Source organism: Syngnathus acus, chromosome 3 (assembly GCF_901709675.1).
Source record: "Syngnathus acus chromosome 3, fSynAcu1.2, whole genome shotgun sequence".
Classification (NCBI taxonomy): Eukaryota; Metazoa; Chordata; class Actinopteri; order Syngnathiformes; family Syngnathidae; genus Syngnathus; species Syngnathus acus.
The window spans coordinates 10,796,996-10,820,798 of record NC_051089.1 but is presented as its reverse complement, the minus strand read 5'-3'; the positions used below and the strand labels follow the sequence as shown (position 1 = coordinate 10,820,798).

General features: G+C 43.4%; 2 protein-coding genes and 1 long non-coding RNA gene across 4 annotated transcripts in view; 1 reads left to right on the top strand and 2 right to left on the bottom strand.

Annotated features, from left to right (window-relative positions):
* The first annotated feature begins 240 nt into the window (after window positions 1-240).
* On the top strand, window positions 241-6,264 carry swap70a (switching B cell complex subunit SWAP70a). The gene is made up of 12 exons (XM_037248187.1): window positions 241-402; window positions 1,276-1,416; window positions 1,994-2,167; window positions 2,250-2,474; window positions 3,105-3,251; window positions 3,485-3,593; window positions 3,666-3,847; window positions 4,294-4,401; window positions 5,029-5,195; window positions 5,294-5,492; window positions 5,644-5,740; window positions 5,936-6,264. Exons 1-12 carry the CDS (start codon window positions 307-309, stop codon window positions 6,052-6,054), a joined length of 1,764 nt encoding a protein of 587 aa, XP_037104082.1. The 5' UTR covers window positions 241-306; the 3' UTR covers window positions 6,055-6,264.
* Window positions 1,905-3,777, bottom strand: LOC119120927. Its single transcript, XR_005097590.1, has 2 exons — window positions 3,644-3,777; window positions 1,905-2,500 (listed from the first exon to the last, which is right to left on the bottom strand). It is a non-coding gene; the product is annotated as an uncharacterized LOC119120927 (long non-coding RNA).
* A 5,758-nt stretch (window positions 6,265-12,022) lies between the features above and the next one.
* Window positions 12,023-23,803, bottom strand: part of sbf2 (SET binding factor 2) — a 61,283-nt gene continuing 49,502 nt past the window's right edge. The window contains exons 27-42 of one of the 2 annotated variants that reach the window (XM_037246873.1): window positions 23,241-23,437; window positions 22,931-23,071; window positions 22,181-22,264; window positions 21,071-21,145; window positions 19,662-19,840; window positions 19,265-19,441; window positions 18,978-19,079; window positions 16,316-16,501; window positions 15,214-15,340; window positions 14,859-14,986; window positions 14,367-14,591; window positions 14,186-14,293; window positions 13,837-14,027; window positions 13,283-13,370; window positions 13,081-13,212; window positions 12,023-12,985 (exon numbers count right to left, since the gene is read on the bottom strand). In XM_037246873.1, the coding sequence (XP_037102768.1) occupies window positions 12,887-12,985; window positions 13,081-13,212; window positions 13,283-13,370; window positions 13,837-14,027; window positions 14,186-14,293; window positions 14,367-14,591; window positions 14,859-14,986; window positions 15,214-15,340; window positions 16,316-16,501; window positions 18,978-19,079; window positions 19,265-19,441; window positions 19,662-19,840; window positions 21,071-21,145; window positions 22,181-22,264; window positions 22,931-23,071; window positions 23,241-23,437 (2,239 nt within the window). In that variant the 3' untranslated portion in view covers window positions 12,023-12,886. The remainder of the gene's footprint in view (window positions 12,986-13,080; window positions 13,213-13,282; window positions 13,371-13,836; window positions 14,028-14,185; window positions 14,294-14,366; window positions 14,592-14,858; window positions 14,987-15,213; window positions 15,341-16,315; window positions 16,502-18,977; window positions 19,080-19,264; window positions 19,442-19,661; window positions 19,841-21,070; window positions 21,146-22,180; window positions 22,265-22,930; window positions 23,072-23,240; window positions 23,438-23,803) is intronic. The other variant, XM_037246874.1, reaches the window with a different exon arrangement.

Genomic DNA, 23,803 nt, shown 5'->3' with positions numbered 1-23,803 from the left:
AAAGTCACTCAGAATTGAAAGATTTTATGCTTCAAGGGCATTTCAAATAGCATTAATTACAAAAGGACGCACTTGTGTAAATCCGTTGCGTTGAGAAAAAATGTTATGGCAAACTACTTTGTCAATATGTGAGTTGACTGCAAAATAAAAAAACAATTGCTTCAAATGTACCACAAGATGGCGCCATCACCAGGCTTTATTGGACAGGAGGCGCGACAGGAAAACTTCAACACAAGTGGACTCGCACATGCATAAACAGCCAAGAGGCTCTAACAGACACTCCAACAAATAGTTAAGAGAGTAGAAATGTGGCTTCGCGAAGACTTGTTGAAGGCCATATGGCACGCTTTCACAGCCTTGGACGTGGACCAACGTGGCAAAGTGTCCAAGTCGCAGTTAAAGGTGAGTGCCATTGCTTGAGTTGGCTTTAATTTGTGGAACATGTTGATAATGTATTGATCAGGGCTTATCAAAAAACGGATACATATACAATGCAGTAGATATAAAAAGTTGACACACCCTTGTTCAAATGTATTTTTTATGTGATGTAAAAAAAAAATTAGACAAAATAGTTTCCAAACTTTTTTTCCACCATTACACCTGTACACATTCGAGGAAAAAAAAGCCCGAAATTTTTAGAGAGGGGAAATAAAGTTTTACATTTTAAATATTGTGGTTGTACAAGTGTACACACCTAATGACGGGATGCGGCTGTGTTCAGAATTAACTAAATGCATTCAACCTCATTTTAAATGGGCATAAAAACACAACAGCCAGCTTTTAAAGTATCTCAAATGTTCTAGTAGGCTTTTCCAAACATTTTTGTGCAGCATTTGGAACTGTTCATAATTCACTCCACCTTGACCAAGGCCACAATGAAGGAAAAACTCCATATGATGATGCTTTTTATTTTTTTATTTTGTTATTTTTTGCCAAGAATAAAGCTAAAACATATAGCATATTCCAAAGCATTGTAGACGTTGGACGAGGATAGTTGGTATCTTCAAATAATCATTGTAGGATTTCCTGAGAAATATTTACTGATGTTCAACGTGCCACCAACTGTCAACTATAACTGCAAATGCTAAGCTGCACCATTATCATACTTTATGTAGCAACTCGGTACCAACGTTTCTTTCTGAGAATGGAGTTCTTGTTTGGTCAGTCATGCTTGTCAAAGTCCTCCCTTTTTGCATTTGCATAAACTCACACATTTGTAGTTTGGGCACTTTTGTGTTCACATTCAGGATGAATATGTTATTTGTGCTTGTTTAGGTGCTGTCTCATAGCCTGTGCACTGTCATGAAGATCCCCCATGACCCCTTGACACTTGAGGAGCATTTTAAAGATGATGATAAAGGCCCTCTTTCCAACCAGGGCTATATGCCCTACCTCAATATGTTCATTCTTGACAAGGTGGGGGGACAGTTCTGACTAAACTCACTATCTTAACAAGTAACACTTTCTTTTTTTTAAATACATCTTGATATGAACCTACTGAAATGTACTCTCAGCTTCAGGGAAGTGTTTATTTATTTATTTATTTATTTATTTATTTAAGCTAAATTTGTAGGAGGTGCTTCTAATACTGGTTTGTTAGTCTCCTCTTTAATTCTGATAAAAAGGAGCAAGCAAGTCAGTAAGTTATAGCTGGAAGTTTGGCCCTCTACAGATTTCTTATTCACACTTTTTTTTTTTAGGTGAAATATGTTGTAGTTTCTCGGTTTCTACTTGGAGGTTGTTTACTTGCTTCTCTCCGCTGGGTTCTGACTTGAATTCAAATGAGGTCTCTAACTACTTTGGCTAGTTGCACAAACAAACACTGGACACGTCATTAGGTACACTTGCATAAGCTTTGCAAGAGTTGTAGCTGTCTTTACAGAGATACAAATGCTCAATTTTGATTGGTTCTGTATTATTAATATCTCAAAATGTTTATTTGTTGAATGTCACGCCGAGTGTTAGTAGTTGAATGCTGCTTTTTCAAGTGCAGGTCCAAGAGGATTTCGATGTGCTGGAGTTCAACAAGATGTGCTGGACACTGTCTCATAAGAAAAACATCAGCACCAATAATCTACTCATCTCAAACTACGATGCTTTTAAAATCTGGTGCATTTTCAACTTCCTGTCTGAAGACAAGTACCCGCTTGTCATTGTGACTGAGGAGGTGAGAAGCTCTTGCTTCTACTTGTTTCCTTTGTCTTATTGTATTAGTATTTTAGCTCTGAGAGTTGTTTGTGTGTGTTTAGTTGGAATACTTTCTGCAAAAGCTGATTGAGGCCGTGGCGAGCGGGTGGACCGAGGGCAATCTTTGGGATTCCGAGCTCCAGCTGAGCAGGAGAGGCTGCCTGACTGTTTGGGAGATGATCCAACTGGTGGGAACAGGTGCCTTCAGCAAAGGCGTGGACCAACAAAGTCTCTCTATGGGCATCAATGAGGTCTTTCAGGAGCTCATACTGGACGTGCTGAAGCAGGTCAGTACCGGGTGGTTCATGATGACCTGTCAGTGCAGAGAATCATATCTTCTATCTGATGCAGTGGTTCTCAAATTTATTACACCAATTGCCACTTGTGCAAATACGTTCACATATATGACCAACGTGAAAATATGCAAATCAGAAGGTCGAAATATTAATAAAAAAATGAAGATGTTTTATTCCTAAAAACCCATTGCAACATTTAGCAGTTCTACCGTTAAAATTGTGCTTTACTGTCGAAAAATTAAAAATCTGTAATCAAATAATGACATTGAATTATAGTGTATTGAACGTAGAAGTGAAATAAACATTGTACCTAAATATTTAAAAAGAAACAGCACTTAAAGTGGAACAAATGCATTTTTAACTTAAATTTGACTGAATTCTACTGAGGCAGAATATGTTCCTCGTATTTACTCATCATAGGAAATTGTTTGTTTTCTCCCCCTCCTTCTCCCTTTTTCTCATGTAACAAGTTTTCACACGGAAACTAATGCAATATAAATAACAAATTCAATAAGAAGAACATAACATAGAAGATGGATGGATAATAATAATAAAAATGAAAGTGAATCATGACATTTTAATCTAGTTTAATTCTGAATAACACTGCCTATGTCTTTAAAGGGCTACATGATGAAAAAAGGCCACAAGAGGAAGAACTGGACAGAGCGCTGGTTTGTGCTGCGACCCACCTCAATGTCGTACTACGTTTGTGAGGATCTTACTGATATGAAAGGTCACATCACTCTGGACCAAAACTGTTGTGTGGAGGTAAATCATTTAGCGCATCGTACGTTTTATATTGTGCAGTGGAAGAAGAAGCACTGACCACCTAAATACAAACATTCCTTGAAACTATGATCATTTATTCCTAGTAGTCTTTTCTCAGCATCTGTGGTGAGCATGATGTTTTTGATTTAAATTGGAAAAAATGTTTTTGTCAGATAAATGTGTCGATAATTCTGCACTGCTCTAGATAATAGAAATATCATTCTCCTCCAAAGTCTCTCCCAGACAAAGAAACAAAGAAGTGTCTGTTCATCATCAAGTGCCCCAATAAAAGCTTTGAGATCAGCGCTTCCGATAAAAAGAAGAAGCTGGAATGGATTCAAGGTACTAGATGTTCGCTCCACGCTGCTCTTTCTCTGCATTTTTGACTCGACCCCAGTCTTTGTCACCTGGCAGCCATTCAAAACTGCATCCAACTGCTGAGGTTGGGGCTGCCGTCGCCTCATCGCGAGGCCAGGCTGAGACGCCGCCAGCTCCGGCAGAGGCAGCAGGAGAAGGACGACGAGCTGGCCGAGAGAATGAGGCAGCTCCAGGTGGCCAATGACAGCAACCAGATGCAGCTGGACGCTATGAGGAAGGTGCTGCTTTGATGACACACTGACAAACAAGTAGAAGTTTGTAACAAATTCCATTCCTAACTGGAGCGTGAATGTCACTCACAAGTGTGATGGCAGTGCTGCACTGAAAACGCGATGCATATTTCTTGTAATAGTCAATCAAGTCATCAGTGCAGTCAACCAAACGGAAATGAAATCAGATTTCTTGTCCGTTAAGTCTGCTACACGGTCAACTTAGCACACACATGCTAAAGAGGGAAGTGAAACCTCAAATGCAAATAGCATCTTGTACCACAGCCACCTGCATCTTGGAGTTTATCGGTTACACATCACTTCACACTTTGTTCAAATACGTCAATATCTAATTTACTCATCAATGTGGTGTGTGTTTTTACTGCGTGCCATTCCCCACAAAGCACCCACTCAACATGTGCCACCATTTGCCCTATTGCAACTCTGCTGACTAGAAAATGGAGGCGGTCACAGCTGAAGCAGCAACAGAAGAAGAGAGGAGGAAGAAGACTCAATTGGATCTGCAGGATCACTTCAGACTGGACCTGGAAAGAGAGAAAATGGTGAACAAACAGACCCGGTTTATTTCTGACGTGTGGCTCTATTCTTCCAGGAAGGACAAGCGTAAAGATGATGTTGACTCATCTGCGTGTGTGTGTCACATCCATGAGCTCTCGAATATCACAGACTACACACAAACATTTAAAGGGATCCTGTTTCTGTTTTGGAGTCCCTGACAAATTGAAGTCAATTAATCATTTGACAGTTGATTTGTTGTTAATTAATTATTGTGCCTCCATTCCATATGATTACATTTTTTTCATAGGAAATAATGCAAGGTCAATGAATTACTTCCTGGCGCCGTTTGATATCATTAAACCTTGACTGTCATTAATCGTTTCAGTAACATCATAACCATTACACAAGTTTAAAGAGACGGACGGGTAATACAATTAAATACAACTTGGCAGCCACAAAGTATAGAAGGGAATGTTGTGTTTGCAGAGGGATACTGCTTCCCTGTGGTCATTTGTATGTACTACGTTGGTAGAAATGACAAAGTCTTGCACAACTGCGCTTAAAATAATCGCTTTTTGGAGCCAAATGAAAACCCCCTAAATGCACAACGGGAACAATACAGAATTAGTATTATCGTGTGTGTGTGTGTGTGTGTGTGTGTGTGTGTGTAGGTGCGTCAGCAGATGGAGGAGCAGGTGGCCCAAAAGTCCAGTGAACTGGAGCAGTACCTGCAACGTGTCCGCGTGATGGAGGACATGTACCGTCAACTGGAGGAAGCCTTGGAGGATGAGAGGCAGGCCAAGCAAGATGAAGAAGCCATGCGCAAACTTCAGGCCAGGTCTCTCTCTCTCTCGTTTGCTCTCGCTCTCTCTCTCACACACACGCACGCACGCACACCTGTCATACTAAAGAGAACCAAGTGCATTGCTGTGACAGGCTGCTGGAGGAGGAGACTGCCAGAAGGGCGGAGCTGGAGCGCCTCCACCTGCAGCAGAAGCAAGCGCTGTACCAAACGCAGGCCGAGAAGCAGGAGCTGGAGGCCGAGCGGCTTGCCAAGGACCAGGAGCTGCAGGCCGCCATGCTGCAGCTCGAGCAAGTGGAGACGGAGCGACAAGGCGTGCTGGAGAAGTATGAGGTCAGCACACGTGCGGACATGAGTGGCATTGTGTACTTGAGCTGAACAAAAGCACCATATTTTTTTTATATATGATATGCACCGATCATTTCGCCGATCATACGCCGAGCATTGTGAAATCAAACTGCACACCTGTCTTCTCACCACACAGGAGGTGTCGAGAAATGTGCGGCGAGCCACTAACAAGACCAAGAAGTGGAAAGATCAAGTGGCCAAACATGAAGGTCTTGTGCGTCTCATCCAGCCAGGTACAAACTGTCTTTTATTGCCACCAGACCCATTACACTTGCACAAAGCAATAGAGACGTGAGAAAAGTACAACCCACTTTGTAGTTTGATCCGACCTATCAAATATTTACAGTGAAAGAGAATTTGTTGCATTAAGGTAAGTGATGAACACTTTCTCACTGTCTTGTTGAAATACTTCACTGTGTGGTTTGTAGGCCACAAGGGTCCCCAGAGGGTGACCAACTGGGGGCCTGCTTCGGTGACCGACGTGGAGCTTGAGCTGAAGAAGAAGTTCTGGCAGGAGAGCAAAAACCAAAAAGGCTCAAGTCCATGAAGGAACAATGAAAACATCCTTAATCGCGTGGTTGTTTTTGTTTTCAACACACATTCCATTTGTTGATTAAGACAGTGGTACCTTAACTCTGTCAACCGCAAGAGTGCTCCACCGTCTAGTACTACTAAAACAGACTAATTCTACACACTTGTCACGTCCCAACCTGCGATAGTCTGTTGAAGAAATAATAAAAGGAGAGCGAAAAAAACCTTCTGCACGTGTCTATTTCCACGGATCTCCTGAACGTAGCTTTATCCACCAGGTGGCAGCACAAGACCTCTTACTCAATCTGTCATGAGCCGTGTCAAAGGTTAAGCACGTCGAAACATTTTGACGCGATATTTTTATTGTACATGATTGTGTTTTTACATTTACACAAAATGTAAGTCAGATATTAGTAATATTTAATGAAACACAATGTACTTGATTATTACTAGGTGTCAATTTGTTTTATTTATATTTTGTAATGATAAATCATGCAACAGATTAAAAGAGCTGTATCTGTACTGTTTTAAGCTTTATATGGCTATTTATAGGCATCTACATGATTGCATATCACCACTGACACAATGGCGATCTAATTTTTTATGAAATATGAGTAATTGCCGTGGCTTTTTTTTATGGAAGGAAGACACCTTGTTCACAAGAACCACGCCTTCTCTCACACACGTTCATCGGTAGACTCGAAGTGTGTTAAAGACTACACACAAAATCGGACATTTCACAAGCTCATTTAACGCACCAAACAGCAATGACTCGTACTCGAGCACATCCTGAGAATTTATTTGATGCACCAAAATCAGCACAGCCCAATTTCAATTGAATTTGCAGGGACAGCTGCTGTGACAAATTGGGCGTGTGTTTAGGCGATACAGAGGTGGCTACTCATGAAGGGTTAAGGATGTATTAGTTCTTCAATGCAAAGTATTTTATATCTCAGCAAAAAAAAAGAAAAAAAGTGGGGGCTTTTTCTCTCCCCTGCATGTCCAACTTTCACAATCACACAAGCATTCCAGCGCGGAGAACATCTCCAGTTGTCTCGCCTCATGTTTCCCCCCCCAAATCACCCGCAACGAATTCATTTGGATTCATCTTCAACATCTCATCCAATCTGATTGGGAACATTCTTCTGCAAAAAAAAAAAAAAAAATTGACAGATGCATCTTTGCCGGGTGACCTCACGGGCCAAAAGTTTCACCCACAGAGTCCACAGCAACGCATCAACAAGACACACGAGCATGAACCCTCTCAGGCCTTGTTCTAGTTTACGACCCATTCGCGGCAATGTACAGACGCCAGAAATGTATTTTATGATATTTGCTGCTTTTACTGCATTTTTGAAAAAACTTTGTTTTATGCAGGTGCATACGATATTATCAAAAGTTGTGAATGAAGTCGGCCAAGTAAGTTACAAATAAGTCAGTCATATTGAAGAAAAGAAGATCCAACCATTTTCTGAATCGCTTATGATCCTCACAACTGACTTGGGGTACTTGGGGGACACCTTGAACTGGTTGCCAGCCATAAACAAATTTGCTCTCACAATCACACTTACGGGCAGTTTGGAGTGCTCCATCGGCCTACCATGCATGCATTTTTGGGATGTGGGAGGAAACCGGGCTACCCAGAGGAAACCCACACAGGAACATGAAGACATGCAAACTCCACACAAAAAGGCCAACGCCGGAATCGAACCCGCACGCTCTGTTCTGTGAGGCAAACTTGCTAACCAGTGCTCACTGTGCCACCCTGAAGAGAAGAAGATATACCACATAAACAAATACAAAGCAGTTTTTAACTCAGGTTTTGTCTATCCATTTTTTATTTTCCAAACCTTTAAGTTCCACTGCACAATGCAAGGAGTTAAACAAATGTGTGCGTGCGTGCATGTGAGTGAGGCATAATGATAGCTGAGATCATCCCAGAATACTGGATAGGTTCCTTTGCCCAATTTACAAGCCACATGGGGGGCTGTGTTTGCCGTACGAGAAGTATTCTTGGCCATGTTGTACTTACATAACATCATTGATGCGTGCTTGTCCAAGTGGATTACAGCAAATATTTGCATCCTCCTCATGGGCTCACATTGCGGGAATGCAACAGTGAGGAAAAGGTCTGTGGCCATGGCATGTTTCCACATTTCCTGCTGGAAGGCCTTCAATTAAATATGGTGAGATGGCTTCTCCCCATATCAGGGGTCAGTCAGTAGGGGCGTGCAGATGGTGGGGCCAATGGGGCATCAGTCAAACCTCGGTTTTCAGTTCATATGACTTCAACCAGTAGGTGTCGGTAATGCCCATTGAAGCTGGTGCCACCTCGCCGTAAAACAAAACGAAGAAGAAAATGACGTAACTTCCCGTGCACGAATGAGTCGTGAATTGCATTTCCCGTTCACTGTGAGGGAACGAGTCAGTGAGTGAGTGATTTGCATTTCCAGTTCATCGCGAGAATGGATCAGTGAGGGAATGAATCCTGACTTTCCCGTTCGCGAACGAGTTAATGGGTGAAATGCCTTCCCGTGCATCAACGGATCAGTCAGTGAACGTGTTGCGTCTCCCTCCTGGCGTGAACTATGTAAGCCAGAATGTCGATTTACGATTTGCCAAGGAAAGAAAGAACAGTGCACTCACTGAAACACCACTTCTTTTATGCACGTTTTCTCCAAGCTAAAGGCTAACTTTATTGCATGAAGGGATGTGCCGTTATGCAACAACGGGGAGAGTATGCTTCTCTTTGGGTAATCTTGATTTTATAACACTTATAGTAGTTTTTCAATAACGTGTATGCATATATACGCCTAAATTTTGTTATCCAATATATCTACTGCAATTTCACATTAGATTGCTGGTTTGAAATGTACTTTTAATATGATTATTATTATTATTTTTAAATAAACATTTATGTTTACTTACTTGTCTGGTGTTTTATTCCTTGTTTTTATATTCGCCAATTAAAACATAAAAATCAGACATTTTGGTTAATTGCTTTATATGACTATGTGTTTAACGTTGTTATATGAGTTGGTGTCCCCCAAAATAACAACCTATTTTCTTTCAACCCTTTATTCAAACAGAAACACATTCGGTATAATAACACCATCAACTACAGTCCAACAAATACAAAATTAAAACATCAACGTCGGCATAACGTGTGTCGGCTGGCATAGCAGCAACGCTGAATTCCACCCAGCTTCCGAGGTAGTGGGCGTAATCCATTGGTTTGCTCCGCCAATTTAGGGGCGGGGCCACCTCATGGATTTACACATAAATACTTGCATTTGATTGCGTATATGCATACAAAGCGAGGTTCCAATTCTAAAAGCACATTGAGGTACATGCTCACACCTGGGATCGAACCATGATCTCACCAAGTGAGACCCCGTGTCACTAACCAGTCGGCTATTTCAACCTGGCGACTAATGGCCGTCTGCACTCTTTTGTACCAGTGATGTGCATTCCACTTAAGCATCTTTCAAGTGTACCTAATAACAGGCCATTTTATTAGGGAAATATCATGGTCAAAAGGTCACAGGTGTCAAGCTCTAGTCCTTGGGGCCGCATTCCAACATGTTTTCCAAGATTCCCTCGTTAAGTGCACCTGCGTGAAAAGTTTTAGCTCCTGCAGAACATGAACATAGCTAAATCTTTTCACGCAGGTGTGTTTAACGAGGGTAACTTGGAAAACATATTGGAACGCGGCCCCTCGAGGGCTGGAGGTCGACACCCCTGGTTTAAGTGAAAAGTGCCACACCCGCCCTCACCCCCACTTTCTGATTGGCTGTTTGATCTGTGACGTCACTTGGACACTCCATTAGGTACACCGCCATTTTCAAGTGTACCTAATAACAGGCCACTTTATTAGGGAAATATCATGGTCAAAGGTCACAGGTGTCAAGCTCTAGTCCTCAGGGCCGCATTCCAACATGTTTTCCAAGAGTCCCTCGTTAAGTGCACCTGCGTGAAAAGTTTTAGCTCCTGCAGAACGTGAAAATAGCTAAATCTTTTCACGCAGGTGTGTTTAACGAGGGTAACTTGGAAAACATATTGGAACGCGGCCCCTCGAGGACTGGAGGTCGACACCCCTGGTTTAAGTGAAAAGTGCCACACCCGCCCTCACCCCCACTTTCTGATTGGCTGTTTGATCTGTGACGTCACTCGGACACTCCATTAGGTACACCGCCATTTTCAAGTGTACCTAATAACAGGCCACTTTATTAGGGAAATATCATGGTCAAAGGTCACAGGTGTCAAGCTCTAGTCCTCGGGGCCGCATTCCAACATGTTTTCCAAGAGTCCCTCGTTAAGTGCACCTGCGTGAAAAGTTTTAGCTCCTGCAGAACGTGAAAATAGCTAAATCTTTTCACGCAGGTGTGTTTAACGAGGGTAACTTGGAAAACATATTGGAATGCGGCCCCTCGAGGACTGGAGGTCGACACCCCTGGTTTAAGTGAAAAGTGCCACACCCGCCCTCACCCCCACTTTCTGATTGGCTGTTTGATCTGTGACGTCACTCGGACACTCCATTAGGTACACCGCCATTTTCAGGTGTTCCTAATAACAGGCCAATTCATTAGGGAAAAATCATGGTCAAAGCTTAAATGAAAGTGAAAAGTGCCACACCCGCCCTCACCCCCACTTTCTGATTGGCTGGTTGATCTGTGACGTCATTCGGACACTCTATTAGGTACACCACGATTTTCAGGTTCGTTCGCGAAGATTCACGAGTGAGTGACAGACAGCGTTGCTGCTATGCCAGCCGACACACGTTATGCCGACATTGAATTTTTAATTTTGTATTTGTTGGATTGTAGTTGATGGTGTTATTATACCGAATGTGTTTGTGTTTGAATAAAAGGTTGAAAAAAAAATACGTTATGCCGACATTTGTTATGTTGGGGGACACCAACTCATATAACAACGTTTAACATATATTGTCATATAAAGCAGTTAACCAAATATCAAATTTTATGTTTTAATTGGCAAATATAAAAACAAGGAATAAAACACCAGACAAGTTTTAACGTAAATGTTTATTTAAAAAAATAAAATAATAATAATAATATTAAAAGTAAATTTCAAACCAGCAATCTAATGTGAAATTGCAGTAGATATATCGGATAACAATATTTATGCGTATATATCCATACACGTTATTGAAGAACTACTATAAATGTTATAAAATCAAGATTACTCCATCCATCATCGGCATCACAGTCTCGAAAGACCATAGATTTCTTGTGTCTGGAGGTTAGGTGTTCTTTGCACAGCGTCTGCTGTGGCTGGTGAGTCCTATCCGTGAGAGGCAGACACGGCCACAGATGTTACAGATGTGGGCCAGACCCGGTGGAGGTGGGGGCATGGTGGCTTGCTGCTTCCTCAATTTCCTTTTCGTTTCTCGATGTTGAGCCAGGGTGATTTCGTAGGTCTGCAGCCCGTTTCGGAGAGCCTGTTGCCATTTGTGGCGATCCTGGGCGACGGCTCTGTCACCATAATGCGACCAGCGCTGTGCAGTTGCGCGGTCGGCGGCGCGCTATGGTTGCGCGTTCTGCGGTGCGTGCGCTGCAGTTGCGCGATCGGACAAAATGGCGCAAATGAAAACAATGCTTAAAAATGCGTTTTGTTTAGTCTCGGAACGGATTAAAACATTTTCCATTATTTGTAATGGGAAAATAGATTCGGAATCCGACCGATTCACTTCTCGAACCGCCTTCTGGAACGGATTTGACTTTACTAGGGTTAGTTATGATTTCAAAGAAATGTATTAAAAAATATTTTTTGGGTAGCTAGTTATCTATCAGCATTTACTCACAGCCAACTGCAAAGTGCTCTAAAGCGGACACGCCAGTGCAATATCTGAAAGGAAGCTAGCTAGCTGGCTAACTGCATGTCACAACTGTTCCTGATAAGCGCTGATGCAAACTAAGATGCTCAGGTTCTTCTATTGTGAAAGCACCAGTAAGAATACAATGTGCATTTCAAGTATAGTTGATTTATTTCCCAAAGAAAAAAACAATTAGTGTCTGCACAAGTACACAGTAAAAATATACCGTAACAACGCTTCTGATATCTTTGAATAGCTTCATTTTCTTTTGATGCAATAGTGAAAGACATATTTGTTTCATTAAAAGCTTTAAAAAGACAAAAACTCATCTTTGACAAAGAGGAACAGGCCACATTGGTATTTGCACCAGTAACTTTTAAAAAACAAAAAAACATTATTAGTCACATCAGGAAAGTTAGAAAGTGTTTGCTTTACAAGAGAGAAAGGCTTCACAAATATTTACACAAATAAGTACACAGAATTGGTTCCTAAAAAAATAATTTACAAGCCACGCAAACGACGTCATTCGGCCTGATGGACACTTAACAAAAACATTTAAATACAAAACGAACATCAGGTAACTTTTGAACTGGCTGTGCAAATTGTTGTTTGTCTTTCATCTTTAATTGAACATGTAACCTGGCTGCAGGTCAACTTACATGTAGTGTGAATGGAAAAGCTAACAAAATGGCTTTTGCCTCACTTCGGGAGTGCATACGGTTCCTAAGTGCAACTAATTGCCTTGCATGTTGTGCATTAAACACGAAGCAGCAGTAACTTCTCCTGGTAGGGAAATAGAACTTCTTCTCTTACAAAAAGGCGCCCACAATTTTGTTGGCCAGCGAATCATATTGCTTGGAGGTGGTACAGGGGAGAGTTGTGCTGGCGGCTGCGGTCCCTAAAAAGAAAAATGTCTGAAAGAGGGGATGATGAGCCATCTCTGATGTTGCCCGCTGGCCCACCCGGCACGGCGTGGCACGGATAACCTCGCTTGACCTCTTGGCGGTGCGGCTCATGCGTCAGAGATGCAGTTCTGGATCTTGTCCATCCACAGCTGAGCGCTGGCTGCGTCTGGTGCACAGAAATTGTACACTCTCTTGGTGGTCTTCAACTAAGGAAAAAAACACACACACAGACAGCATAATTGAAAAAATGTATTGATGTATTCTATATATGTGAAACACGCAAAGCACCGGCATGACTCACGTCAAAAAAAGCCTTTTCACTGATGTGTTTGGGAGCGCCTGTGGTCGGGGCAGCGAAGAGCACCGACTCCACCTCCGCCAGCTCGATGTGACCTCGACAGTTGTTGTCCTCGCCAGTGTCGTAGTACCTCATCTGCCAAGACAAAATAACTGCGTCACAAACGTCGGCCTCTCCGGCACCCCCTAGGGGAGGGTTTCTTCACCTGGTGCTTGGTGATGTCCAGCACGAACCAGCGAGGCTTCCAACCTTTCAGCAGGGCTCCACGTTTGTACAGGACACCCTCGTACGACCTGCGCGTACGGAAAGCTGTTTGAGCATTTACTGGTAACCGATAGCCTTGATATGCAGCTAAAGCTTCATGTACTAGTATGATCTTTGTCCTCACAGACAGCTTTCCATATGTGGTGGATGCTATTAGCATGATGTAGCGCACACGAACATAGTGTGACCCCACACAGCACTCCGTACATTGCGTTCCTGCTGTGATGGGAGGGGGCCAGCTGCGAGTTCCTTGAAGAGTTCCACACATGTTCTTTGGAGATTTACATCCGGGTTTGAACGTTCTAACAAAGCTATTCAAACAGTCACACATGTTGTGCACATGAAAGTAAATCAATTAGAATGATCAGGTATCAACACTGAGGGTGTGAAGTTCTCATGTACGATTTCTACAATTTAAGGTCAATGCAGCATGCGGACACACTGGAATACAGACACTACTGTACTTTGTTGTAAGCCATCTGTGAAACGACCCACCTGTTCTCCTCACTCTTGGGGGTGAACTGGTTGTAAAGCGTGGCAGCGCGGCGGTTGATCCCGTTGGACGTGGCCGTGCCGTGGTCCTCCGCAAGGCTGCTGTCAGGCAGGTGCAGCATGGAGCGGCGCTGGAGAGCCTGCAGGCTGGATGTGGGAATGAGGCCAGAAATGGACAGCGACTGCTTGCAGAGCTACAAAATGGGACAAAGACGGCAACATGTGATGTGGATGTACCATATTTTTAGGCCTTTGAGGGGAATGGAATCAGAGATTGGTGGGATCGTTTTTTTACTTCTAACTCAAATCAGGATGTGCTATAAAATCTGGATGCATAGACAGTCTGCCTTACACTTGCTTCTTGTTTAAGGTCTTCCTGGATACTAATGAGGACTCGGTCCAGAGTGGTTTGCCATCTCTCGGGGGTCTGGTTAAGCTCTCCCTCCAGCTTCTCAATGTCCTGCAGTATATGAAAACGACGGGTTAATAAAAACTGGCCGACGAGAAACCAGTGCGACCTTTGCGAGTCTTACAGCGAGCAGCTTGGTGATGGCGTCGGGCTGAGCACGGCTCACGCTACTGTAGCAAGGCCACACGATTCTCCTCTTGCTGCTGGAGATGGTGTGGGGCTCCTCAGAGCTGTCGGACCTCGTCGCCATCAGTCTCCAGTCGTAACACGGCCCCGTCGAAAGCGTCTCGTCAGTGAAGAAGTCCCATTTAGTTAGGGTGGGGATGGCCACCGAAGGTTTGAGGATGCTCTACGAGATCAAAAAGGCATTACATATATACGTGCATTTTCTTCTTCTCTTGAAGAGAAGCATGAAAGTAAGAATTTCATTGCATTCTAACATCTGTTCTTTCTCCCCAATTGAATAAGCGGTTAGAAATGGACATTTGGGAACCATCAAGTGTTAGTGTTATGGTACAAAGGCAGAGAACACAGACCCAAAGCATCCAAAGTGATCATCTCGAGTGAGGATGAAAAAGCACCGTGACAAATTGCAGCCCTAGAGAGAGAAACTCACTTCGCTCTCTGATGCATTGTAGAGATAGTTGAAGAAGATTGGACTGCGCCGATGCATCCTGTTGATGCACTCCCAGATGCAGATGCCTTTCCTCGCCTGCTTGTCACCCTTATCGTCAAATAACAACCCTGTCAGGCCAGACATTTTGGAGAAATAAGAATGACTGATACCACAGATTGCTTTCTTTGCGTTGAAACAAAAGGAACTCTTTTATCTGGCTGGGGAGTGTGAATGAGAAACGGGCGGGATGATAAAGCCAATAACAATGTGTCTATTTAACATACATATTAATCAAAATACATTGAAGAAAAAAAAAATCAATCTCTGCTTGTTTAAACAGCAAAAGAACACCAACCATGTTCCAAGCGCTCGTAGTCAGAGTCCAACAGGAAGTTCTTGAAGCGGTTGGAGATGTGGTGATAGGCCAGGAACTTGAGATAGTACTGATTAAACTCAAACTCCGCAGGATGCTGCATTAAAATCTGATACACACAAATAGACACAAGCAGTTCATACAGTGTTGGGAATAACGTTACAAACCCAACATCTCTCATTTTTTTCTTACAGTTGTGACTGAAGCAGGACGTTAACCAACTTGCAGATCACCAGTGAGATCCGAAAGAGGGCACGGGCTAGTAATGCATTTCTTTTACATTTGCAGAGTACTGGCTAGACCGGATGAAGGAAGCTAGTAGGACAGCTGGATCATGTCATAGTGGCTTGGTGCCACTGCAGAGCCTGAATGAGCAATTTTGAACTGGAAAGAACTGCTGATGGTCTTTTGAGGGCAAACTATGTCATGACTGCACGATCCAAAGCTAGCCAGCCGGCGTCCGGCGCCATTCTTCCCACCCAGTAGTGTGAAGTGGCCATTGAACGTTTGAGGCCACCTGGGTCTACTGGCGAAAACAACAGCTGTTTTGGACATGAGGCACTTCTATTTGCAGCTCTTATCTGAAATCGCGTTGTTTAGAATGCTCCAGAGACCCCCCGCGGGCCCCCTCCCCTGCCTCCCCCGCCCGCAATCAAAACTACACTTTCAGAAGACAAATGCAGAAAGTATGTGTTGATGTAAGTGGGGGTGCACATTCATATTGTCTAAAGGAAGCATTTGAGTGTGATCCTCATGTGTTTGCACTTGATTCTTAAAGTCGCCTCCAAAAACCTCACACGCACATACGAGCCTTCCTCTCAATCCCCCAAACGGTACTCTTTCACGTGTAGCTGCAAATGCAAAGAGACGCCGCAACACGCGAGCACTGACGATGAGCGGGTTCACGGCGCAGCAGCATCTGGGCCACAGCCTCGCACAGCTGACATCACACATTCATTCTTGGCGATTGAGAATGCAAAACTAAAGCAAATGGATGGTTTGGCGCTAGCTAGTTGCCTTCTTCACCTGGGGAATGCAATGAGTTCATCAAGAAGATATGAAAGAGTTGGTATAAAGAGCTCACCTGGTGCACACAGTCCAGGAACTGCAGAAAGATGGGCGTGACGCCGCTGCCCTGACTGCTGGGACTCAGATTGCTTCGTTGGCTAAACTTGTGGCCAAAGGAGAGCCACTCTTTGTCCAGCAGCACCTGGAAGCCCTCCAGAGTGCGGTAGAAAGGGTCGCTCAGTAGCTGCACTAAAGACACCACCTGCACATGTGACACAAAAAAGTTAAATGCCAATTAAAAGGTGGATTTGCCTGAACATTGCACAGTGACTTTATATCATTAAAATGTGGCAGGATAATCAAACTCTGCGCTCGTGGATAAAAATGTTTCCGTCATTTTAAACCTTTGTTTCATTGGATGGACATGTACATGATTTTGGTATGTCCCACATATGTAATAAATGTTGAAATGATACACGGTTTAATGCTCACAAGATATTTCATACAATCGTTTTGATCAGGTTCTTCTATTTCGATAAGACCATTTTACTGTCTTTAAGACCCCTTAAAAATCCCTGGTTTGCAATGGAAGCAGAAACAAGTCCATCTATTCTTGCAAATATGCCGTTTAAGCATTTTGCCACTGAAGGGAAGAGGCGGCCTGCTCAAAGAGCAGCCACATAGCAGCGCTCGGCATATTTGTCATGGCACACATGCACCCCCTGGCCTTTGAAGCTGATCCTGATGTCAAACCATCTGATCATCTGTTATCAATAACACTTATATAACAGGCCAGTTAAATTCAGGCTCCTTACACTTGCCCACGCATACAATATGTTTGGCTGGCCTTCCTGCCCGTGTCACCTCCAACGCTTCTAATGAGCCCTGACATAGATGGAATGAGAGGGGTGATTGGGGTTCATGGCTTGCCTGCGGGCTGCACTCTAACATCCAACCCTGAGCGATGGAGAAAGCCGCTGGCGCCCTGGCACAGATACGAGACACTTAAATTACAGGCAGACCACAGAGACAAAAATGAGGACGAACGGCAGAGAAGAAAGTTGCGCTCCGTGTCTGCTGGGTGTCGCTGGCCCGCCGAGAGCAGCCAGAGCATATGGATGCCATTTGGCTGCGCCGGCCTGACCGGGACCTTTGCGAGATGAAGCCGGTGGCCCGTAAATAGAGAATGCCCCAGGACCAACATCAACCTGGCATAGAGGGCCCTCAAAGTTTGCTTTAAAAAGCAGCCTGCGGGCTTAGACACCCCATAAACACTTTGATGGCCACGCGCTTGCAGTACAAACACGGAAAACATGAGCAATGAGCATGATGAAACATGGACCCCCAAAGGACCCTGACAAGTGTTTACATGCCTGGAACCGCAATCAAAAACCATTCGGATTGAATTCAGCACAAATCGGTGACATCAGGCTTTAAGAACCTCAAGCCTTCTCATAATTCATCTTTGCACGATCAGTTCAACGGTGACACAATCAACTGGAAAGATGAGCAAGGAAAACACATTTATGATTCATACAGCCACGGTTCCAGAGTGGCGTCGAACCCTCCGTACTTGGAATATTTTGACTCCTTTTGTACCGTGTTTGGGAATGGGATACTCAAAAGAAAGCTAACCATGGCATGAAAAACAAAAGCAATATCATGGAGCTCTATCGCTTTTGACACGGCCCGTAAGGTTTCACGTTGCGCTTACCCAATCTATTAGAGCGCCCGTCATGAAAAGCAAGAAGAGGTCACGAAGTGTCACATTAAGTGCTTTAAGAGATTCTTTGAAATTCAGAGAGCGTGTGTTAGAATGGAAATGATGGATTAGACCCGTTTATATCGTTAGCTGTACAGCGGAATTGCTCGAGTAATTTTTGCATTTAGAGTGAGAAAAGCAAATTCAAGAGTCCTATTGCATTGACTGAAATTTTGCAGACTATCATAACCTGGTTGACGCAGAACCTACACCATGCAGATTTGAACCAGAGCGGTGGGCCTCTCCGAAAAGTGTCAGATTAACTCCGCAGGTACGTTTTGCAGTGCTAAGAAAGCGATGCTCAAAGAACCAAAATCAGAATGAATGAAAACATGAGCAGTTATGTGCTGATAAAAGTGGGACACGTCTGCCTCTGCCCAAGTGACATCAATAAAAACAGCTGACTTGTTAACGTACATTCCATTCTTATTCTGTGTGTAATTTTAATGTGAAGAGACTCCGCTTCCGGGCAAATACGGTAATCTGCATCTACACATTCATCATGGGAGTTACTGTATGACGGTTAGGAATGAAGCATACTTGAATTCCATCAAGGCTAAACCGTCGTTGAAGGCTAAGTCATTTTGGCACAGTGGCTTTAGCACACTAGGCCATGTGCTTAACACGTCTACAGCCACAGCCAAAGGTCCTGTGTTTCAACTCTCTCGACCCTTTCGGGGAAACTTTGCATGATTTCCTCATGCATGTGATTTACTGCATACAAAAAAATACAATTGGGCTAATTTTCCCGTAGGTGTGAATATAATTTTTACATTTGTATGGCTGCTTTAATGCTTTTTGGAAAAGACAAAATGTGTGTTTTGGTTTCTCAAAGTGCCAACTTTCCAATTTCAGGAAAGTTTAAGAGAAACTGTCTCACTTTTCTTTCACTGGAATTCGTATGCATCTTTGGCTTCTTTTCTGCTTTTTTCTTCAAGAGGAAAAAAAATAGGGACTACTTGTGCAATATTCTCACTTGTGTGGTGATGTCCCAGCCGTCCTCCAGACTGAGAAGCACAGATGAGCCGCTGTCCAGAAGCTCCACTAGAATGAGAGCCAGCTGCAGGATCTTGTGAAGCTGTGACAAATGAACATATGAACAATTAATCTCAGCAGTAAATCCCTTATAAATGTTGCTTTGTTACTTGTCTCGTTTTCGACCGTGAAGAATATTTATCCGGGAAAGGGACAAAGTCTACAGAGGGCCAGGCCGATGACCGACATGACATCACACAAAAAGCATCCTGGAAAAGAGGGTGTCACCTGCAGGATCCATTCCGAGTCCTCCAAGACTTTGAGGAAAGAGTCTTCAGAGTCGGAGGAGTTGGCACTGGGAGCGCACGCCCTCAACAGCTTCTTAAAGGAGCTTTTCACTTGCCGCATGTCCGCAAAGTCCACCGGCACCAGTTCACAGTTCAGAGAGGTGTCAACCCTGAGGCCCTGCACAAGGTTGTAACACACAGCAAAGGTTTATCATGTCATTTATTTACTATGTGGGTTGCATTTTTGCAAATATATTTTTGGACCATCTTCTTCTTCCTGCGACACACCTCCTCATCTTGCACAGTGGTACGGAATTATTGTTCTAGGGCAACTGGTCTATTTTTTTTATTTTGTGTCAAAATAAAGTGTGTTACACAACAAACTACTGGTTTCTTACCCTCAAATGTGACTTTTCACCGAACACATAAAACGCGGCTTGCTGTTTGAGTAGCTGTGCTTGTAGACTGTTACTCCCTGCAGGGGGCGCCAAATCCTTCCCTGCTAGTCTGGCGCCCACATCCACTGCGGGTGGGTGCTGGCTGAGCCTACTGCTGGAGCGCAGACTGGCCCACATGCCTGCAGACAGAGAAACACACACATAAATCACAACACACGCGCACGCACACAGGTTCATTCAAACACATGGGAGCGTTCCATTGCCTCTGATGTACACATGCTGTCAAACAAACTAAGACTGAGTGATGAACAACACATGCAGATGGAGTTTACATGCACAGCAGCACAAGGGATGATGTAAACACCTTCATTTTTTACATCTACCAGAAAAACAGTTTGTACCTTGAGCACCAGGCAGTGAGATATTAGATGCAGGAGGTGATGGATTGTTTTCTAGCGTGTCAACAAATTGACAAGCAGTTCCTCGGGGAAAAACTAGCATGCAAGATCATCCAAACATCACAGTAATCCCTTCTAACTATTTCAAGTTGAGTTTCTGTTTGCTACCATAACCATCAAAACAAACCATCAAGCTGAGCAGAGAGGGTTGCATCCGGTTATTTCAGATGAGCATTTTGATGAAAGGGGCATAACTCAAAATCTTTGTTCTAGTTCATTTCAAAGTGATTTCGTGGCCTCGAGGTCAGGGTTCTACTGTTCTCCCACACTAAACTCTCCAAAGTTGTAAATATGGAATGGTCCAAAATGTCTGGGTGTGATTAAGAAGGAACAAAAATAAACTAAGGTCCACCCTACCAAAATAAACAAATAAACGCTTGTAATGCCAACCTTTGACTCCAGCTAAATGAAACATCTTCATCTGAAATAGACATTCTCCCAGACAGTTTGAAGTCACGAATGATGGAGAAATCCTACAACCAATTGGTGTTTATTGTCTTGTTGCTTCGCTGGGACTAGAATGACTTATTCCTTTTGAATTACACTTACACTTTATCTGGGCTGTCTTTGTTGAACTACGTGCACGGTCAGAGGTGCCTCATTTCATTTGATTCATGACAGTCTGCCAGGATAAACTGCTTCCTTCCCTCAGCAGTCGGCTTCCAACTGACCACAGTGGGCCTTGCTGAGCCAACATATTAGCCGTGGAATAGGCCAGATCAGAGCGGCCACTTGGGTTTGTGAAAAACCGCAGCTCCCAAAGGTGCACTTATTTCACTCCAGTGATGATTAGTCATTAGTGGCTCAGAGGGAGTTTGGAGAATAGCGATACGCCTGGTGTCTGGTTTGTTTGTGGGAGGAAAGAGGAGGTGTTAGAATGAAACGCAGCCCTGAAAGAGGAACGAGAGAGCGAGAGAGGGGGGGGGGGGGGGGGGTGCAATTGCACTCTACCTTGGTTGTGGATTCTCTCCTTATTGGTAGGTTTTGGGTTTGCGTGAGTGAATAGTTTATCTCTGTACTCAAGCACTGCGCGGTGGTTGTGGGGAGGAGGTCAAGATGAACATGAAAAATAATGTCAATGTCATCAAAACATTGCAGCTTGACATATCGCGTACGGGCGGGCATGCGTGGTCAGAATGAAGAGTCAGCTAAAGGTCAAAAGACTGCATGACCCAGTTAAGAACCTTCACATTTGGAAAATGAATGATACGGGTAGCATGCACAATATTGATACTGTAGTTATGTTTGGTAGTGAGATGATGTATGAAATGTTTCACTCTCCACTAACATTTATGCATTTATGGAAATCTTGCAAACAAGCTGCAATGTAATCACAAAAATGTATCCTTGTTCCATTTATTCCATCATTGCTATGACAGATTGCTCTGGAATGTGGATACATTTTTTGGAAAGGTCAGGCTGGCAATGTACAAGGAACTAATGTGGGAGCGCGGCGATTAATTGGAGGTGGATTACGTGTGCCGCCCACTGCGGCGATTAAGGTTACGGCCACTTTTGGAGCGGTCAGTTTGGATTCAAAGAAGAACGTGCTGCAAGACTGAAGCAATATAATCCCCTATTTCATAAGTTTGCAAATGCCAGATGAATGGAACCAATTAGTTTTTGACATTTTCTTGGCACTCCTCTCCCTCTTCCTTTGCGGACAAACACATTGTTAGCATCTATTTGAGTTATAACTGTCTGAATAGACAAACTTGTGTAGTCTGTTCCAAGATGAAGAGTAAGCCTGAACGTGTTTTCGCCTTTGACCTTGATCTAAAGTAATGACTAACTCCTCCGACATGCACCGACGCCAAGCACAATGCCACTAGGTCAAAACAAAACATTCAGTGCTAATGGACTCTGAATGCTTTACATTCTTATGTGACTACATTTACAGAAATATTTATCTAACAACGTGCTAATACAAGTCATTGGACAGTCAACTCGGCACATTTCACAATCTGTACATCATGATGTCATATTCCGTAAAGTCGGTGGATGTGAATACAACAAATTGGCATCTTTGCCTTTTAAGTTAGAACATTGTATGACACTCACCTCCTCTGGTAAAGCTGCTTGAAAAGGGAATGTCTAAATGGACGGGAGCCATCTTTGGCATTCTGGATGTTCTCCTTTCGCTCCCTGAGGGGACAACATTCACACATGATGCAAGAAGGGTAAGACAAACACACGCCAGGATTGTTATTTTGCCTGAGGCAGAAGAACAAGACAAAACGTCAACTGTGCACTCTTTTGTCAACAAGTGAAAAACAATTAAGCCTTACATGTTTAGGCAAAAATAGCTCAGAAAATTTGGTTCTATATCTGCAGCAGTAAGAACACTTTACATGGAGGAACAATACAGCATTTGCTTGTTTGTGAGAGGGGGGGAAAAAAAGAAGCAGTTTGAGAGGAGGATACAAACAAGTCTGAGGAGATGGATGGGCCGGGCAGTGACCTGTGCTTTTTGTATAACCTTTTATTGTACGAGTTTCCTTCCAAATGGTACCAAATATCAGCTACAGTGCTTCATTGTCATACAAAACACACGCACACACAGTAAACAGGTATAAAATAAGCAATGACCCGGGAAAACACACTCGGGAGATTTATGGCGAAGCAGAATAGACCAGGAATGAACCAAAATAATACTAAAATGTGCAAGCTTGCAGTTTCTCCGTGTCAAAACAATTCAGTTGGCCTCTTTTTCCGAACAATTGAAGTTGATGAAGTTAAGAAACAACAAACACAGCTTTTCATCTCTACATGGTCCCAGAGGGAGGCCGTAAATCGTGATCATCCACATACCTGGCGAGAGGCCTACGATGGAGCGGTTCGACAGGGTGCTATGGCCGTTCATCTTGAAGTGAATGGGAATGGAGTCAAGGATGGCTTGCAGATACTTTTCTTGTTCAAGGCTACTGGATGACTCGGAGGACGATGCAGGCGCTAGATCAGAACACATTTCTCTTAAACCAAAATTTCTTGAGAATGGTCACATGAAATTTATTTCTGGATCCGATTTACTGGTTGGGAGATATGCCTCAAACAAATTAGGTTGGATTCCTTCGATATAAACACAGGTCGTGGAAAAGTAAATGCTTATAATGAGACTCACTTGTTGAAGAGGGATTCTGTGACTTAAACAATCCCACCACACTTTTGCCGTGGAAGCCTCCTGAGCGCAGCAGCACAGCTTTAGTGCGAGGATGTTTCCAACACACAACAGGAAGACGGTTGTGCCGGTAACATCGCGCCACTTTGTGTAAACTGCTGTCTTGAATGGCCTGGGGAACCACCAGTAGACCCGGATAACTGAAGTTGAGACAAATAAATATATCTTAGGCAAACATACAATGTGTAGGTGTCACTGTGGGCTGAATTGTATTGAATCAATTCACCCTTCATCTTTTGAGCAAAAATGTTTTCCTGTTTTCACTTTTCATCTTCAAATTTACAGTTTTATACACAAAAGTCTGCTGTCATCTAATGGCTGAAAGTGGAATTACACTTAAAAGAAACATTAAAACTTAAGTTATAACTGGACAAAAAAATTCTACAAAATAACCGCACAGCAGATCTAGAATCCGCAATTGATGGGGGTTGATTATCGTCGTCTCTGAGCTCTAACAATCACTGAGGGGTTGCAAAGTCGACACGTCAACTCCTCAAGTCTAACGT

Coding starts and splice junctions, on each gene's coding strand:
- swap70a (XM_037248187.1), top strand. CDS start 307: ATGTGGCTTCGCGAAGACTTGTTGAAGGCCATATGGCACGCTTTCACA. Junction 2,168..2,249: donor TTGTCATTGTGACTGAGGAG/GTGAGAAGCTCT, acceptor GTGTGTGTTTAG/TTGGAATACTTTCTGCAAAA. Junction 5,493..5,643: donor GCGTGCTGGAGAAGTATGAG/GTCAGCACACGT, acceptor CTCACCACACAG/GAGGTGTCGAGAAATGTGCG.